The sequence below is a fragment of the Sapajus apella genome, unplaced genomic scaffold (assembly GCF_009761245.1).
Source record: "Sapajus apella isolate SASKATOON/1434 unplaced genomic scaffold, GSC_monkey_1.0 scaffold31, whole genome shotgun sequence".
NCBI lineage: Eukaryota > Metazoa > Chordata > Mammalia > Primates > Cebidae > Sapajus > Sapajus apella.
Window position 1 is genome coordinate 22,045,327 of NW_022436971.1, and position 18,035 is coordinate 22,063,361.

General features: G+C 46.1%; 1 protein-coding gene and 1 long non-coding RNA gene across 6 annotated transcripts in view; one reads left to right on the top strand and one right to left on the bottom strand.

Moving 5' to 3' along the window:
* Window positions 1-18,035, bottom strand: part of TRAPPC12 (trafficking protein particle complex 12) — a 93,806-nt gene that overhangs the window by 72,031 nt on the left and 3,740 nt on the right. For all 5 annotated transcript variants that reach the window (XM_032294247.1, XM_032294249.1, XM_032294248.1 and 2 more), the window contains exon 2: window positions 12,743-13,820. In XM_032294247.1, coding sequence (XP_032150138.1) covers window positions 12,743-13,816 — 1,074 coding nt within the window. In that variant the 5' untranslated portion in view covers window positions 13,817-13,820. The remainder of the gene's footprint in view (window positions 1-12,742; window positions 13,821-18,035) is intronic.
* LOC116562090 lies at window positions 6,198-16,769 on the top strand. The gene is made up of 2 exons (XR_004273758.1): window positions 6,198-6,288; window positions 16,571-16,769. It is a non-coding gene; the product is annotated as an uncharacterized LOC116562090 (long non-coding RNA).

Below are 18,035 nucleotides of genomic sequence, written 5' to 3' on the forward strand. Positions count from 1 at the left end.
GGGGGGGCAGCAGTGCTGAGGTCCCTGAAATGCCTGAGGTGGGGGCAGGAGTGGGGATAGAGCAGCCCAGGGGGAAAGAGCAGCTGTGCTGAGGTCCCTGAAATGCCAGAGACAGTGAGCCGCCCGGAGCTGGCGGGACCTTCCCTGACATGCGCTCTGGGCATCACCTGACATGTGACCTGCCAGCAGCTGCTTCCAGGGACACAGCACAAAGGCCCTGCAGTGTCTCCAGTGAAAGAAAGAAAGGCTTGAACTAGGACAACCCTAAGATGCATGCTGGGGTAGGGGGGCAGTAAAGCCAAGATCTCTCCATCTCAGCACAGAGCTGCCTCCCGCACAAAGGCGACCGCCGGGAGCACACAGTGACTGAGCATGCAGAGAAGCCTGCAGCCCCTGCCTGGTCTTCAACACCAGCTCAGCTCTCTTCCTATTGTTCTACCCTTTTTCGAGGGGGAAGAAAGGGCACAGAAGTAGTTTCTCCTAAGAAGCAAGGTTATTTCAATCTTTTGCTATCTTTTAAAATGGTGACACTTAAAAGAGGAACAATATCCAGACCATGAGAGCAAGAGCCACAGAAAAGCTGCTGACATGGCTTCTCCCACTCTGCTGCGTGCTTTCTACTGGGAGAGATCAACAGCCTGTAGCAGGAGGGACTGGGTGGCTCCGGGTCATAGGTCTGTCTCTCCCCTGGGTGCTAAGCCTGGTGCTCGCAAAGGCCGACATCACATTTTCTTACACTGAGGCAAAGACCTAGGGGCAGCAGTTTTATAATTTCTGCTTTCAGAGTGTAAGGTGAAGTACTTCAAATATCAGATCCACAAAATCAGCTAACTGATCTAGCAGCAATAATTAAAGGGCAAAATAAAAGAGTGCAGACATAGGGCTCTACAGAGCTCTGCGAAAATGCGACTCATCTCAGACAAAGAGCATTGTCTCAGCCAGAGGGGCAGCAGCTGGGTAAAGAGCAAATCAAATTGCAGGGAGGGGCGGGCCAATTCAACCCCTCCATCCCACAACATGCTCAACTAATGAGACCACGCTGCAAAAATCCCTCGTCCTGAAAATTCTCTGTTAGTTAACATTTCAGTTACCGCAGGAAGTTCCTGAGACATGAGCATACGCATGACTATCAACCATCCCACCGACACGGGGCCAAGGATGTGACATGCGTCTTACCACAAACCTCACCCTTGCTGTGTGGCTAGCAGGGAGATGGAGGCTCCTGCCTGGCCTCTCCTCCAGCGGTCACTGTGGGAGGCGAGGGGCTTCCCTGGGGCTTCCAGAGCTGTGCTGCTGCCCTAGGGACGGAACCCAGCTGGAACCAATGATTCCTTCACACTGCGAGCTGTTCAGTGAGGTTGACTTTATCCAGGGCAACGTTCAGGGAACGCGAAGGAGATACGTGAACACATCACAATCTGGGACTCTTCGTGATCTGGCGATGAAGATCGCCACCCCATGCTCTGGGTCAGGTATGTTGACGGAGGAGCAGGCGGCTGGTTCTCACAGCGGGCAGGCGGTCGGGGGCCTGGCTGCCCGTCCTGCCAGGAATAGGCTCAGTAGTCCTTTCTTGATTTTGATGGTGAAAGACAAGACAGAAGCCAGAGCAGCGACTGAAAGTGTCTGGGCCTTACCGTCTGGGAAACCTAAGGACACAAATGCTCACGGGGTAGCGTTCTGCAAGGCTGCGGCCCCCGCACCCGGCATGGAATTTCCCGCCACATTGCCTATGCAGGAACGCGGCTGTCCACTCTTGGAGGCCCTACCCTCTGCTCCAGGGAAACACGGAACACCTGGAGAAAAAGCTACGCCAAGTAACCAAAACACAAACCTGAACTCGAGGTGTGACATGGTAAAAAGCCCCATAAAACTGCATACCTCAACCATATCTCGGCTTTCTGTTGAAACTGCTCTCTATAACCCAAATGTGAAGAAGTAATTAAGGACTATAATCGCCACCGTACCCAGACAATGTGTAAACAAATGCGAATCTTGACTTTTGTGAATCACTTAAGAAATAACCAGAACATCAAAAAGGCCCCTGGCCCTCGGAATGTCCGGGGCCCCTCACCCCATCTTCGCCCAGGAATCCACTGGAATGTCCGGAACCCCCTCGCACCCACCACCGCCTCTCACCCTCGCTCCCAGGGTGATGTTTACGGGTGTAAAGGGTCTTGACACCCTCCTTTCAGGGCCATGGGTAGGAGAGACAAGAGTCCTCCGTGGCCGCCGGCAATAAGGACCCTGCAATTTGGCATACTTTTGTCTTGGTGTTGACTTTCTATGCTCGGGCCAGTACAACAAAGGAAGAGGAGAAACTGGCACCCTCACGCATCGCATCACTGGTGGGAATTCAAAATGGAACGGCCATTTTAGAAAACAGTCTGGTGGCTCCTCAGCATGTTAAACGGAGCTGCCATGGAACCCAGCAGGTCCGCACCGAGCTACACATCCCAGGTAAGTGAGGACACGCAGACACAGACGCCTGTGTGAGTGTTCACGACAGCATTCCTCACACTAGCCAAAAGGTAGACACAGCCCAAATATCCGCAACCGACGGACGAATGAAAAGCAGCAGGAAGTTCTGCTCTGCCCATTTCGGGCTAAGCGGGACTGGACTCAACATCTTGATTGTTAACGCCTGTGGCACTGCTCAGAATAAATCTAACAACCGTCTTCAGACACAGGAAAGGACTGTGACTGACAGAAGGAAAACGTGAGTTGAGCCCTTGAACACAATGGCACTGTTTGGACCACTGTGCGGGGGCCCAAGCAGGGTTTGGGACATCAAGGAGGTTGAGACTGTACTCAAATATGCTTTCCCAACATTCTTATTTTACTAAATTACTAACAACGACAGGTGAGAAAGTGTGAGAGTGTATGTGTGAGAAAGAATAGACGTTCTCTCTATAAAATAAATTCCACCTATGCAGTCCTTTGTGGTTTATTCTAAAAACCCCGCTACAATTTATAACATAATTTACTAGAAAATGGTTTTGGAATCTGCTTACAAACTGGATAATTCTTATATCCAGAGACCTGGAAAAGAGGGAGCTAAGCAGAGAAAGGGTTTGTGTGGGAGCCCTTGGGTTCACTGCCCATCACTAAGCAGCTGTATGCGCACAGGGTGCAGCTCTGACTGACTGGAAAGGACAGGGCGCTGGGAGCTGGCCAGCCCAGAGCTCACGCAGGGCTGAGGGTGCTGAGTGTGGGTCTGCCATGGTAGAGTGCTCTCACTGAACAGAGGGGCATTCAGTAGAGGCTTCAGAAAGGCCACTCAAGAGTGGACGCTACTACTCTAAAGGCACTCTGAAAAGTAAAAACAAACATGAAACTAAATCTGTAAATAAGTCACTTGCTATCAGAATAAAGGGCAAGTCTTTTCGAAGGAAGATAAAGAAGCTAGACACACAACATGACATCCACAATGTCCACCCTTTAATAAAAAATTATTAGACATACAAAACATCTGTCCCATAAGTAAGAGAAACATTACATAAACACAGGTCCACATATTACATAGATAATGGGACTTTTGATTAAAAACTTTTTTTTTTTTTTTTTTTTTTTTTTTTTAAGAGACCTATGTTGCCCAGGCTGGCCTCCAATTCTTGGGCTCCAGTGATTCCTGCCTTGGCCTCCTGAGTAGCTGGACTGTGGGCAGACGCCGCCTGGCTCAGAAAAGAACTTTAAGGTGTCTCTTATAAACGTTGTCAAGAGTTTAAAGTAAAGCTTGAAAATGATAAGAAAAGAAAAATGATACAAAAAAGAACCAAGTAAACATTCCAGAGATAAAAAACATGAAAAAGTCACTGAACAGGATTAGCTGCAAACTAAAAAGTCAGAAGAAAAGATAAGTGAACTTAAGGACAGCAACAGAAATTCTAAACTTAACCACAAAGAAGAAAAGACTGAAAAGTAAAGACAATAACACAAACAGATGCTCAGTAACTTCTTTGGCAATATCAGGCAGTATGTACCAGGAGTTTCCAGAAGTAGGAGAGAGAGAAAAACAACAAACAAAACCTGAGGAAATAATGACCAAAAATTTCCCCAAATTGACAAAAATGATAAACTCACAGATCCAAGAAGGCCAATGAATCCCGAGCAAGATAAACATAAATCCCGTGTGAAAGTACTTGGGAACCAGACTGCTGAAAAAACAGGGATAAGCCTTAAAACCACCCAGAGAACAAATATACCCACTAGGTACAGAAGAGCAAGGATAAGAATTACTACAGACTTCCCATCAGAAAATATACAAGTCAAAAGACAGTGGGATGGTATCTTACAAGGTCTAAAAAGAAATAAAAAGCCTGTCAACCTAGAATTCTAGATACTATAAACATGTATATTTGGCAAAAATAAACTTTAAAAATGAAGACAAGGCCAGGAATGGTGGCTCATGCCTGTAATCCCAGCACTTTGGAAGGCCAAGGTGGGCAGATCACTTGAGGCCATGAGTTTGAGGCCATCTTGGCCAACATGGTGAATCCCCGCCTCTACCAAAAACACAAAAACTGGCCAGGCACGGTGGCTCACTCCTATAGTTCCAGCACTGTGGGAATTTGAGGCAAGCAGCTCACTAGAGGTAAGGAGTTCAAGACCAGCCTGACCAACATGGCAAAACCTTGTGTCTACTATTAATATAAAAATTAGCTGGATGTGGTAGTGCACACCTATAATCCCAGCTACTTAGGAGGCTGAGGCAGGGGAATTGCTTGAGCTTGGGAGGCAGAGGTTGCAGTGAGCCGAGACTGTGTCACTGTACTCCAGTCTGAGTAACAGAGCGAGACTCCATGTCAAAAAAATAAAAAAAAAATAAATAAATAAAAAGGGCAAGGCACGGTGGCTCATACCTGTAATCCCAGCACTTTGGAAGGCCAAGGCGGACAGATTATGAGGTCAGAAGATTAAGACAATCCTGGCTAACACGGTGAAACCCCATTTCTACTAAAAACACAAAAATTAGCCAGGCGTGGTGGCACGCATCTGTAGTCCCAGCTACTCAGAAGGCTTAGGCAGGAGAATTGCTTGAACCCAGGAGGTGGAGGTTTCAGTGAACCGAGATCGTGCCACTGCACTCCAGCCTGGGTGACAAAGTGAGACTCTGTCTCAATAAATAAATAAATAAATTAGCTGGGCGTGGTGTGGTGCATGCCTGCAGTCCCAGCTACTTTGGAGGCTGAGGCATGGGAATTGCTTAAACCTGGGAGGTGGAGATTGCAGTGAGCTGAGATTGCGCCACTGGCACTCCAGCCTGGGTGACAGAGCAAGACTCTGTCTCCCAAAAAAAAAAAAAAAAAAAAAAAAAAAAAAAAAAAAATGTAATAATTTTGGAACTAATAAACGATGTGAGAATCTGTAGCTAGTACACCTGCACACCAAAATGAAAATTTCTGCCCTTCAAAAGACACCTACAAAATGCAAAAACACGGCACAGAATAGTAAAAAATATTTGCAACACATCTGTTGTCTAAGATAGCTCACTTCCAACCAGGATACTTACAGAACTCTTAAAACACAGTAACAATAAGACAAATATCCAAAGTTTGAAAGATGGAGGAAACATTTGAAGAGATACTTTATAAACACATACAGCCTATATATTAAAGGATGAATACATCAGATCCTATATATCAAGTAGCCTGTATAACCTCAGTCATCAGGGAAATGCAAAAATCGAAAAAGTTGACTATGCTGCGGATATAAAATAACTGGAACTCTCTCTTATATGCTGCTGACGGAAATGTGAAATAATGTACCCACTTTGGAAATTGTTGTATTTCTTATAGAGCTAAACGCACATTTATCATAAAACCCAGAAAGTATTTTTACGCAAGAGAAACAAAAATAAGTCCACATAAAAGACCGTACTTGAGTACGCTTTCCTAACATTCTTATTTTGCTAAATTACTAATAACAGGAGAAAGAAGAAGTGTGTGTATGTGTGAGACAGAATATACAACATTATCTCTATATGATAAGTTCCACCTAGATAGTCCTTTGTGGTTTATTCTAAAAACTCACCTACGATTTATAACATAGTTTACTAGAAAATAGATTTTGAGGGCTGGGCACAGTGGCTCATGCCTGTAATCCCAGCATTTTGGGAGGCCGAGGTGGGCAGATCATGAGATCAGGAGTTCAAGACCAGCTTGACCAAAATAGTGAGACACTGTCTCTACTAAAAATACAAAATATTAGCTGGGTGTGGTGGTGGGCGCCTGTAATCCCAGCTGCTTGGGAGGCTGAGGCAGGAGAATTGCTTGAACGCAGGAGGCGGAGGTTGCAGTGAGGCAGAATCGCACCATTGCGATCCAGCCTAGCAACAGTGTGAGACTCCGTCTCAAAAAGAAAAAGAACATGGATTTCGAACCTACTTACAAGCTGGATAATTGTTAATATACACAGCAGTGGGAATTATCAGCAATGGCTCAAGGCTGGCAGTAATTATGGATTCCAGGTTCAGAGACTTTGGTTACGGAAGGACTCACTGGAGAGACTCTCAGCCATCCACCATCTCTGATCTCCTCTTTCTAAAATTTTTTTTTTTTATTTTAGATGGAGTCCCACTCTGTTGCCCAGGCTGGATTGTGATGGCACAATCTCAGCTCACTGCAACCTCTGCTTCCTGGGTTCAAGTGATTTTCCTGCCTCAGCCTCCCAAGTAGCTGGGACTACCGGCGCACGCCACCACATTTGGCTAATTTTTGTATTTTTAGTTGAGACGGGATTTCACCATGTTGGCCAGGCTGGTCTCCAACTCCTGACCTCGTGATCTGCCCTCCTTGGCCTCCCAAAGTGCTGGGATTACATGTGTGAGCCACTGTGCCTGGCCCTCCCCTTCTTCTAGTAACAGAACTTCGGTTTTGCCTGGGCACATGGCCACCTACCTAAAGACTCTACTTCCAGCCTTCCTTGCATCTTGGTGTGGGCAGGTGACTATACCCTAGGCAGCGGGATGCAAACGGACACACTGTCTTCCAGATAACGCATGGTGAAAGGAACACTCCAGAACCCCAGAGCTCTCCAGCCTCTCCCTCCTTCCAGACGGCTGGAAGATAGCAATGGCAAAAACTTCCTGGACTTGGTTGAGGAAGGTGGAGTCATCCACAGCATGGGTCCACAGATCTCCAGTGTTCTACCACCCGGAAATAAACCTGTACCCTACTCCAGCCAGTGGACCTCTGGCCTTCTTTGTTAGTGCAGCTTAGCGCACAGCCTAAGTGACAGACTCACCAAAACCTTCCATTTTACAGATAAGAAAATAGAGCCACAGATGTTCAGTGAATCCCCTTAGGTTACACAGGTTATTGGCAAAGCAACAATTTGAAAGCAGTTCTTCTAATTCAAGGCTCTTCCTAAGTTCACGTACTGATCGGGTATATGTCCATGCATCAAGGCTCCGCTACTCATTCTCTATGGAAGACTAAAATTCAGCCATTTGATTTCTAGTTCTTTTTTTTTTAACATGGGTAAATAGAAAAGGCATTTTACATTTTATTTTTAAATTTTAGAATATTCAGTTGACAAATACAAATGATATATATTCAAGGTATATAACATGATCATTTGATATAAGTAGACACTATATACTGAATTCCAGAGTGAAAATAATGAACACAACAGTCACTACTCATAGTTACCATTTGTGTGTGTGTATATGTGTGGGGGTGGTGAGGACACTTAAAACTTGCGCTCATCACATTTCAGGTAAACAATCGGTGTTACTAACTACAGTTACTGTGCTATATGTACGCCCCGTCCCCAGCACTCCTTCCTCCTGCAGAAATGAAGCTCTGTACCCTCTGAGTAACATCTCCCCATGCCCCTCACACTCCGGAGCCCCAGCTTCTATGAGTTTGACTTTTGTAGATTCTGCATATAAGTGTGATCACGTGGCATTCATCGTTTTGTGTCTGGCTTATTTCACTTAACCTAACGTCTACTAGGTTCATGCACATAGTCACAAATGGCAAGGTTTCCCCTTGTTTAAGGACGAAATAGAATTCTCTTTTCTTTAAAATTTTTTTTTTTTTTTTTAAAGAGACAGGTGTCACTCTGTGACCCATGCTTGAGTGCAGTGGTGCAATCACAGCTCACTGCAGCTTTGAACACCATGGCTCCAGTGATCCTCCTGCCTCAGCTTCCTGAGAAGTTGGGATGATGGGTGTGAGCTGCTATATACCACATTTTCTTTGTCTTCTCAGCTACTGAAGGGCACTTAGGTTGATTCCCTATCTGGACTACTGTGAATAATTCTGCAGTGAACGCAGGGGTGCAGGCATCTCTCTGACATCCCGATTTCGATTCCTTTGGATACATACCCAGAACGGGGGGCTGTGAGATCATATGGTAGTTCTATTTTTAACTTTTTTGGGCACCTCCATAATGTTTTCCATAATGGCTGTATGAATTTACATTCCCACCAACTGTGTACAAGGGTCCCTTTTTCTACACCCTCATCAACTCTTGCTGTTTCCAGAGTTTTTGGTTAACAGTCATGATATCTCATTGTGGTTCTGATTTGCATTTTCCTGATGATTAGTGGTGTTTCTAGTTCTTTGACTTAAACAGAAGTCTTTCTGAGAGAATACAATTAGTCATTTTCTATGGTAGGGAGAAATACAGCGCAGGACAAAGAGCCCAGCACTCAGGCAAACAGGCCCTGCAATCTGGCACTGGCTCCGCAGTGCACTGGCTGTGTTCCCTTGGGTAAACACGCCCATGGGAATCAGCCTGACGTCCTCCGAGCCACAGGACACTGAATTATCCACCTGCAAATCTGCCTTCTCTTGTCTAGGCCATCCGTCCTGGTCTGGGCTGGTGGGTGGGTATCACGCCCGCCTCTGTGTCACGAGGAAAGTGGATGCCTGGGACACTGCAGGTTTGCTGGTGAACACACGAGTCATTCGGATCTGATTCCTCATCATAAAAGGAGAAACTGGACTGGACAGAGACCGCTCAGCTTTTTTGAGGAACAGGTGCTTTCCATTCCTTGCAAGCTTTGAGCTCGCTGCAAGGTTTTCAGTACTCTTGGCCCCACCCACTCAACATCATATGCTCACCCCATCCCCTTTGTCAACCAAAGTAAAACACCTCTGCACATCTCCAAATGCACCTAAGACCCCTGGACCCCAGCACCCAGTTGGGAAACAATGGGTTAAGTCTTTCTTGTGGCAGCCTTCAGATTTCCTCTGAGTTACAGTCAGAGGGAGAAGCAAACAGCAAGCAACAGGGGGTTTGCAAGAAAATGGTAAAGGCAAGGCCCACAGATGTTAAAGGAATTTCACAGCAGAGAAGACAAAGACCCTGAGAGAGAAGGGAAGAAACATGGAGCAGAACACAAAAGCCATCTTGGGGGTACAGAGAAGCCATCTTGGGGATACAGGTACAGAGAAGCCATCTTGGGGGTACAGGTACAGAGAAGCCATCTTGGGGGCATGGGGCACAGAGAAGCCATCTTGGGGGTACAGAGAAGCCATTTTGGGGATATGGGGTACAGAGAAGCCATCTTGAGAGTACGGGGTACAGAGAAGCCATCTTGGGGGTGTGAGGTACAGAGAAGCCATCTGGGGGGTATGGGGTACAGACAAGCCATCTTGGGATGTGAGGCACAGAGGAGCCATCTTGGGGGTATGGGGTACAGAGAAGCCATCTTGGGGGTACAGAGAAGCCATTTTGGGGATATGGGGTACAGAGACAAGACCAGGGAGTAGGAGAACAGGTAAGAACTCAGTGACAAAGTAAATCCAATCCTATACATCCAAACATCCCTTGAAATCAGAGTCTGGAATTGGTATTCATTACAAAGGTCCTGCAAAGGTTAAACTATGCTCAGTATATTCTGCCTAGGAGGGTAGAGAAGGATGCCTAGATCAATGCCTGGTAAAGCGTAAGGCCACAATAAATACAGTAAATGGGTATCAGTAAATTAGTAAATAAATATTCTGGAAAGACTGCCATGTAAAATACCCAAAATATGGATGTTTATAGGTTTACACTTTAGTTATCTGAAACATTTAATTGGCTTCATTTCTCCCGCATGTCACTTTTCTTTTTCCTAGAGAATTCACCACTCCTAGGTCTCAGCCATCTATCAATGCAGTAAAAATACACAGTCATACAATTGGCTTATTGACTCGCCTACTTGTGTTCAGGAGCAGTGAGTGATTGCACTAAATGGGGATGCAGGTCCTTCTTTCAGTTTCAGGAAGACAGACACACACAGGCTCTGAGGCCAGTAAACTGGGGCCCGGGGGGCGGCCCCCCGCCATGTACAGTGCCATACAGAAACTACTAATCTTGTCCCACAATTTGGTTGCAATAAACTAAAATTGACATGCATGTGATTTAATCTGATAAATATGTATACATATATTTATAAAATTTTTATCATACTACACCGGCTACATGCTATCTTCTGTCCTGATTTTCAAATTTAACAGGATGAGATGAACCTCATTAAATATTCTGTTGTGATATCTTTTTAAAAATAGATTTTACAATTTATTTTATCATTCACCAATGATTGGAGGAGTATTTTATTATTTAGAGCACGTTTAGGTTTGCTGCAAAATTAAGCAGAAGGTATAGAGATTTTCCATACACTGCCTGTTCCCACACACGCAGTCTTACCCATTACCCACACACCTCACCAGAGTGGTTCACCTATGACAACTGATGAACCTATATGGACACATCACTGTCACCCAAAGTCCACAGCTTACACTAGGGTAGACTCTTGGTGTGGTGCATTCCATGGGTTTGGTAAAATAAATAAGGACACGTACCCAGCATTAAAGTTTCACACAGAATAGTTTCATTGCCTTAAAATCCTCTCTGTTCCACCTGTTCATGCCTTCCTCCCCCAACCCCTGGAATCATTTTTAAAAAGTACATAAATATTCCATTAGAAGATGAGGTGAGTCAAATGTATTCACGCCTCCTAAGAACAGGCTTTTAGATTATTTCAGGTTCTTTGCAATGATGAACCACTCTGAGAGACACCTCAACAGCTGGTATATGTATACAAGTATGATTATTTCCTCACAATACATTCCTAAGAGTGGAATTTCTGGGTCAAAGGATATGCACATTTTGATGTAAATTTTAAAATTTACTTAAATGTGTTTGTACCGATTTTCGGTCAAATGGGGGCTGTCTTAGAGAGGCTATTTTCCCACACTTCCACAAACAGTAAATCACTGTTGATAGACGAAAATGGAAATGGCTTGACTGTGATTGCTGCAGGAGGCACAAATCTTAGGCAGACGGGGTGGTCCCGGTGAAACCTGTCAGGCTTCAGACAGTTTAAAGCCTAGCTACAAGCCCTGGGTAAATCCACGGAAGGAACTGGGAACCTCTCGTCCCATTTGGCGCACTTTCCTCTGATCGATTAACCCCTCTTCACCAATTTCACACACACCTACCCTTCCCCAATTGGTTTTTTACACTGTTGTGTCCACCTTTGAGGGGTGACTTTGTTTTAGCCTTTTTTTTTTTTTTTTTGGCAAACTCAGTATCAGCACGCACGCCTCCATTCTGAGTCCAAACAAGCCCCTGAGCCAGCCACACTGGGGGAAAGACCACCTGACTTCTGGTGGGGAACCACCCCGCCCCCCATCTCCGCTGAGACCTGTTTTGTGCTTAACGAAATTCTTGTCCGCCCCCCTCACACTCTGGTTATCAACATAATCTCATTCTTCCTGGAGGCAGGACAAGAACTCAGGTCACTGCAGAATGCAGGTACGAGGCTTGGAGTAATACTGTAACCTCCAGCCCCACCCGCTGTGCCTGCCCCACTCAGCGGAAGCAGTGGTGGCCAGAAAGGGGCAACGGGGCCGAGAGCAGCCGGCTGTTAACGCGCCGGTTGAGGGCTGTTAATACGCTGTTAGTCCTGGGACATCCCCTATGGGGCTTCGGGGTGGTCGCGGGCATCTGTTTGGGCGCCATGGTGTTCCCCTCGCCTGGACGCAGGAGTCCGCAGAGGGAGTCACTTGCCACATGCCTGGTCCGGCTGCAAGCCCCTTGTGGAGCCCGCTCCTGTGCTGGCCATTGGAGCCCCCGGACCCCACGCTGGTTTGCTCGCACAACCCTCCCACTTGGAGCTGAGAGCACAGTCATGTGGCCACCGGATAGGCCAAAGCCGAGCCAGGTGCGGCTCCTGGGCCGAGAGAGGCCTGGGCAGGGGCATCACCGGTGGCGGATGTCTCCGCTGGAAAAGCAGCACTGAAAACAATCCTGCGTCAACTGTCTTTCATTAGTGGTGAGGATGGAAATCTTATGCTAATTACATTTAGCATAACATTAACATATTTCTGTGATTTGTTACTTTTTGGGTCACGCATATTTTTCTTATTCAACCTATGCAAATTCTACATCAAGCGTGTTCTATGTAACAGAAGTATGTTTTTCCGTATTTTTTTTTAAAAATGGATTTATCATTTACTGGAGTTCAAATGTCACAAATGTATTACAGGGCACAGAGAACTAACAGAGTTATGGTGGAACGTCGCGTTGCTGGTGTTTATTTCTACATCTCTGAAAGTAGCTCATTAAACCGATTCTGTTGAGAAAACCAACAGATCCTAATTACCTCGGGGCAGAGTAACACAGCTTGCCATAAGGAACTACTGAAAACAAGGGCGTCTCTCCTGTGAAGGGCACCGCGAACATCTCACAGACTGGGCAGAGGGGAGGGGAGGCCGCACTGCGAAGGCAGCAGACCCAGTCTCACCTGAATGTTGTCGAACCTGAGCCCCGGCATGGTGAGCTTCTCCTTGTCCACGAACACGGCGCCGCGCTGCTGGGCGGCCACAGCCCGCAAGACTCCGCGCGTGGCCTCGCCAGGGAGCCAGGCGTCGTTCCTCCGGTCCATCTCGCTCATGCTCAGGGCGGTGGCGAAGGGGTCGTCACTCCCAGCAAACACAGCCTGGATGTGCGCGAACGGCTCCGGCGACACCGGGGGCGCAGCGGCCTGGGGCCCTCGCGTGGCCACGGGTTCGGGACGCCCCTCTGTCCCGGGCACAGCGAGGGGAGGCGGGCTGGCAGGGGTAGGGGAGCCCGCGCTGGGGTTGCTGACCGAGACGAAGGCGGAGGTGGTGAAGGAGTCGAAGAAGTCTGAGGCCAAGGAGTGGCTGGCGGCCGCGTCTCCGAAGAACGTGCTGAGGCTGGGGCTGGGCTGCACGGCCTGGGGCGGTGTCCGGGCAGGGGCCTCGCTGGTGCCGCCAAAGCTGGGCGACTTCACCATCTGCGGCTCGAAGCCGTCCCCGGGGGCCGGGGGCGCACGCTGGCTGAAGATGGTGCACACCGGGACCGGGTCCGCGGCGGGCGGCGTCTGCTCGGGGTGTGCGGCTTCGGCTTCGCTGCCCGGGGTCTCAGGGGCCGCGTCCTGCCTCGGGGCCCCACCACTGCCGGGGGCCACGGCCTCGTCCTCCCCGGCGTCCCCAGGCGCACAGTCGCCGTCGGCCTCGCTGGTGGGACTCGGGGTGCCCGCGGGCTCCGGGCCTGAGTCGCCTTCCCCTCGGGGCTCGGCTTCCTCACGCACCTGGCCCAGGTCACCCACGTCGCCCTCGCTGTTGTTGGGGGAGTCGGAGATGAGGACGCTTTCCATCATGTGTTCGTTCAGCTTGTCCACGAGGGGAGTCGAGTCTTCCGACGCGCTCTCGTTCTCTTCAGATCCAAACTCATCTCCACCAAGATCGATGGTCTCCTCCTGGAAGAGCAACCCCTGCTCCTCCGCAGGTGCGAGCGGAGGGAGGTGCGGGGCCTGCGGGGCCGGGGTCTCCTCGCCGCCGCGAGCATCCTCCATGCCCCTAAAAGCAAAGACAGAGAAGGTCCCTGAGCGTGATCGTGTCCTCAACCGAACATGCCTCTTGCTTATGGCCTGCAATGGCTGAGACTCCATTTCTCCAGCTTCTTATCCATGTGCTTTTGATTACAGTGAAACACACATACAATGTACCACCTTAGGTTCAATAGTGTCAAGTACATCTACATGTTCATGCAACTAATCTCCAGAACTCTTTTCAACTTGCAAAACTAAAATGCTATCCCCATTAAACACCCCCCTGCAACCCTGCCACTACAAAATAAGTGGAATCACCGATATTGCCTTCTTGTGACTGGCTGAGTTTACTCAGCATAAAGTCCTCAAGGGCTACTTCGGCTGCAGCTTGGGCAGACGTTCCTTCCGGCTGAATCACATGCCACGCTACACACGCTACATTTTGTTGACCCAGCCATCTGCTGATGAACATGTGGGTTGCTCCTACCTTTAAGCCATTGTGAATGCTGCTGCAATGAACATGGGTGTAACATCCCTTTGAGAGCCTGCTTTTTATCATTTTGGGAATATACCTAGAAGGGACTGCTGAATAATATGGTAATTCTATTTTTAATTCTTTTTTAGGGACCAAAAAACTTTTTCATAGTGGCTGAACTAGTCATTCCTACCAACAGTGCACAAGTATTCCGATTCCCATCCGTGCCAACCCTTGTTAGCCATTTGAGAGGTGTGAGGTTCCAGCCACATAAACGCTGCTTTATTTTGAGACTCAGCTGAAGTCCCTCCTCTTTCATGAAGCCCTCCTAAGACTCTTCAACCTATGATAGTCTCTTCACTCTTCCCCATGCCGCTCCCCCACCTTATTATCTGCCTAACTCTGGACTCTGAGACAGTGAGAATGACACGGAAAACTTAAACACTAAGAAAACAAAAGCACGCTCACTGAGCAATGATGGCTGAAGCTGACAACACAACCAGCTAACATTTATCGGCACATACTACGCACCTGGTGTATATGCACACGCGATTCTCAGAACATCCCTCTGAGATAGCTGCTATCACTGTCTTTGCCTTGCAGATGAGGACACTGAGGCCTCAGGAGGCTGTGTTACCGGAAATCACATAGCTAGGGGGTGGGAAACCAGTACCGCCGAGGCTGGCATGCTGAGGGGCCACGGGCTGGTAAAGGCCACGGAATGAGACAAAGAGCTCGAACTGTAAAAAAGTATTTGTTCCTTTCCTTGAAAAACTTTTCCTTTATGTAGTTTTACTCTCATAGTGAACAAATTCAAGTTAAGGAAATCTAAGAGACAATGATAAAAGATAAGGGAAATTTTTCAGAATAAAACAACATGTACCTTTTTTACTTAAAAAATGCTACTTGGCTGATCTCTAGATAAGATCACCTTTTTCTCCCTGTCAACACTGCCATCACAATATTCCAAATCAGTTAGCCTTCCTGAAACATTAAAGTAGATAATCCAAGTTACATATTTTGAGGTTTCTGGTTCAGCCTGGTCAGTTATTAACTCCCTTACTTATACATTCATCCAATAATTATTAGTTATAGATGAATCAAAAACACAATGAAAAGGAGTAAAAGCTTTTTTTTTCCTTGCAATGTTTCACCGGAAGCCCAAAGAAGAAACTGCCCTAGAGGTTCCTCCCCGGCTGCCTGAGGATAGGCCGCCATCAAGAACGACACAGTTACTATCCGCACTAGAAAGTTCATGACCAAGCGACTGCTTCAGAGGAAACAAATGGTCATTGATGTCTTCAGCCCGGGAAGGCAACAGTGCCTAAGACAGAAATTCGGGAAAAACCAGCCAAAACGTACAAGACCACACCGATGTCATCTTTGTATCTGGATTCAGAACTCGTTTTGGCGGTGGCAAGACAACTGGCTTTGGCATGATTTATGATTCCCTGGATTATGCAAAGAAAAATGAACCCAAACATAGACCTGCAAGACATGGCCGGCATGAGAAGAAAAGACCTCAAGAAAGCAATGAAAGGAACGCAAGAACGGAACGAAGAAAGTCGGGGGACTGCGAAGGCCAACGTCGGTGCTGGCAAAAGGCCGAAGGAGCAAAGGCACTGCAGTGACGTTATCTATGGCCGCTGTGGATTTTTCAGGAGAAGCTTAATAAACTAAAAACTTTCGTGTGTCTGGTTGTTTGAAAAAAAAAAAAAAAAAAAAAAAGAATAAACTGCCCGAGAACCCCAAAGGGGGAAGCCTCTTTGCATGGAAAGCCTCCTCCTTTGGGTCCTATCGGGACAGGGATAGAGGCTGGGCACAGGAGCAAACGGCAGCATGAGGCAGTGCCCTCTGCATCTCCCAGCAGAACTTGAAGGCAAAACTGTGTTCTGCGTATTTTATTTTAGAAAAAAGAGTTTATTTCCAGATAAGCTAATGATGAGAGAAAGGGATTTTCCCTCCCTCTAATCTCCCCTCAGACCTAATAAGATTCTAGGTTCTAAAGCTAACTCTGATTCAATCTCATAGATCTTAAAAATTTTATTTCCTTTGTCAAGAAACTTTTTTAAGAAAAAAATCTTTAGGCCGGGCGCGGTGGCTCATGCCTGTAATCCCAGCACTTTGGGAGGCCGAGGCGGGTGGACTATGAGGTCAAGAGATCGAGACCATCCTGGTCAACATGGTGAAAACCCGTCTCTACTAAAAATACAAAAAATTAGCTGGGCATGGTGGCGCGTGCCTGTAATCCCAGATACTCAGGAGGCTGAGGCAGGAGAATTGCCTGAACCTAGGAGGCGGAGGTTGCAGTGAGCTGAGATTGCGCCATTGCACTCCAGCTTGGGTAACAAGAGTGAAACTCTGTCTCAAAAAAAAAAAAAAAAACAAAAAACACATCTTACTGTTGTGAAGATGATGCTGCTTTAAACCTCTAAGATTTAGGGAAATCTGTTTATCAGAGATATGATAACAAAGAATATCGCCTAGAATAACATCATCAAATAAAACACTTCTAAATCATAAAGCTTAAAAACTTTATAAATTGTAAATTAAAAAGGAATCTCCAAAATTTTATTAATACCTGTGAATCACTTTTGAGAAGAGAAGAAAATGAAAAAATAAATTTTATTCTTAAGTAAATACCAAAGTAATAAAAAGCCCTAATAACCTAGGGCAGGGATGATCGCTTTTGCTTTCACACAAATAAAATCTAGCTACAAGAAAGTGCTTGTAAGTGGGGATCTGAGAGTTTACTTCTCTAGAAAATCAAGATAAATGCTCACATAAAAATGATGTAAAACACGTTTTAGATGATGCTTTTATGAATGGGAAGACATACATATTATAAAGCTACATCTATACAAATTATATACATAAGATTTCCTGAGACGGGACATATAATTTGTAGCAAAATCATTTCTTCACTTAACTGTTTCCTAACGTTAGTCTTATTCCAATGTAAGGTTCAAATGCAAAGCAGACACTAGTAATAGCCATGTATCTACGACCAGATAGTTCTATAACCATAAAAAAAGTACAACCAGTAGTTAAGTCTTCCCACAAAGAAAATAGAGGGTCCAGATGGATTACCAGTGAATTCTACCAAAGATTCCCTACAGATAATTCCTACTGTACAAAAATCCTTGCAGAGAAGAAAAAAGACACATGACCCAATTCACTTTATAAGGCTAATATAACCTTGAGACCAAAATTTGACAAGGCCATACAAAAAGGGAAACTATCATCCCACTCATGAAAACACATCAAAAATCTTGAAATAGTAGCTAACTGAATAGGCAATGTATTTATTTTCACACCATACTCAGCTTATCCCAGAGATGTACTATTGGTTTAACGTTAGGAAATCGATTTATATAATTCAGCACACTGATAGATTAATAAAAAGTACATGACTATCTCAATAGAGGCACAAGAAAGTACAGGATAAAATTCAGCATGTGCTCCAGGCAAAACCTGCCAGCAAACTAGAAACAGAAAGTAACCCCCTTAATTCAATCAAGGGTATCTACTAAACCTACAGGAAACCTCAAATTAATGGTGACACACTTAAAGCATTCTCTTTAAAAGTAGAAAAAAGATAAAGATGCCTCTTCAGTATTTGTATGCTGCCTAACACTGGAGGCCTGAGGCAGGATTAAGACAAGAAAAATAACTAAAAGCTACGATAAAAACTGAAAAGAAAAAAAATTCTCATCTATGATTATTTATTTAAAATACATAAAAAATCTATGGTTTAAGGACTAAAAT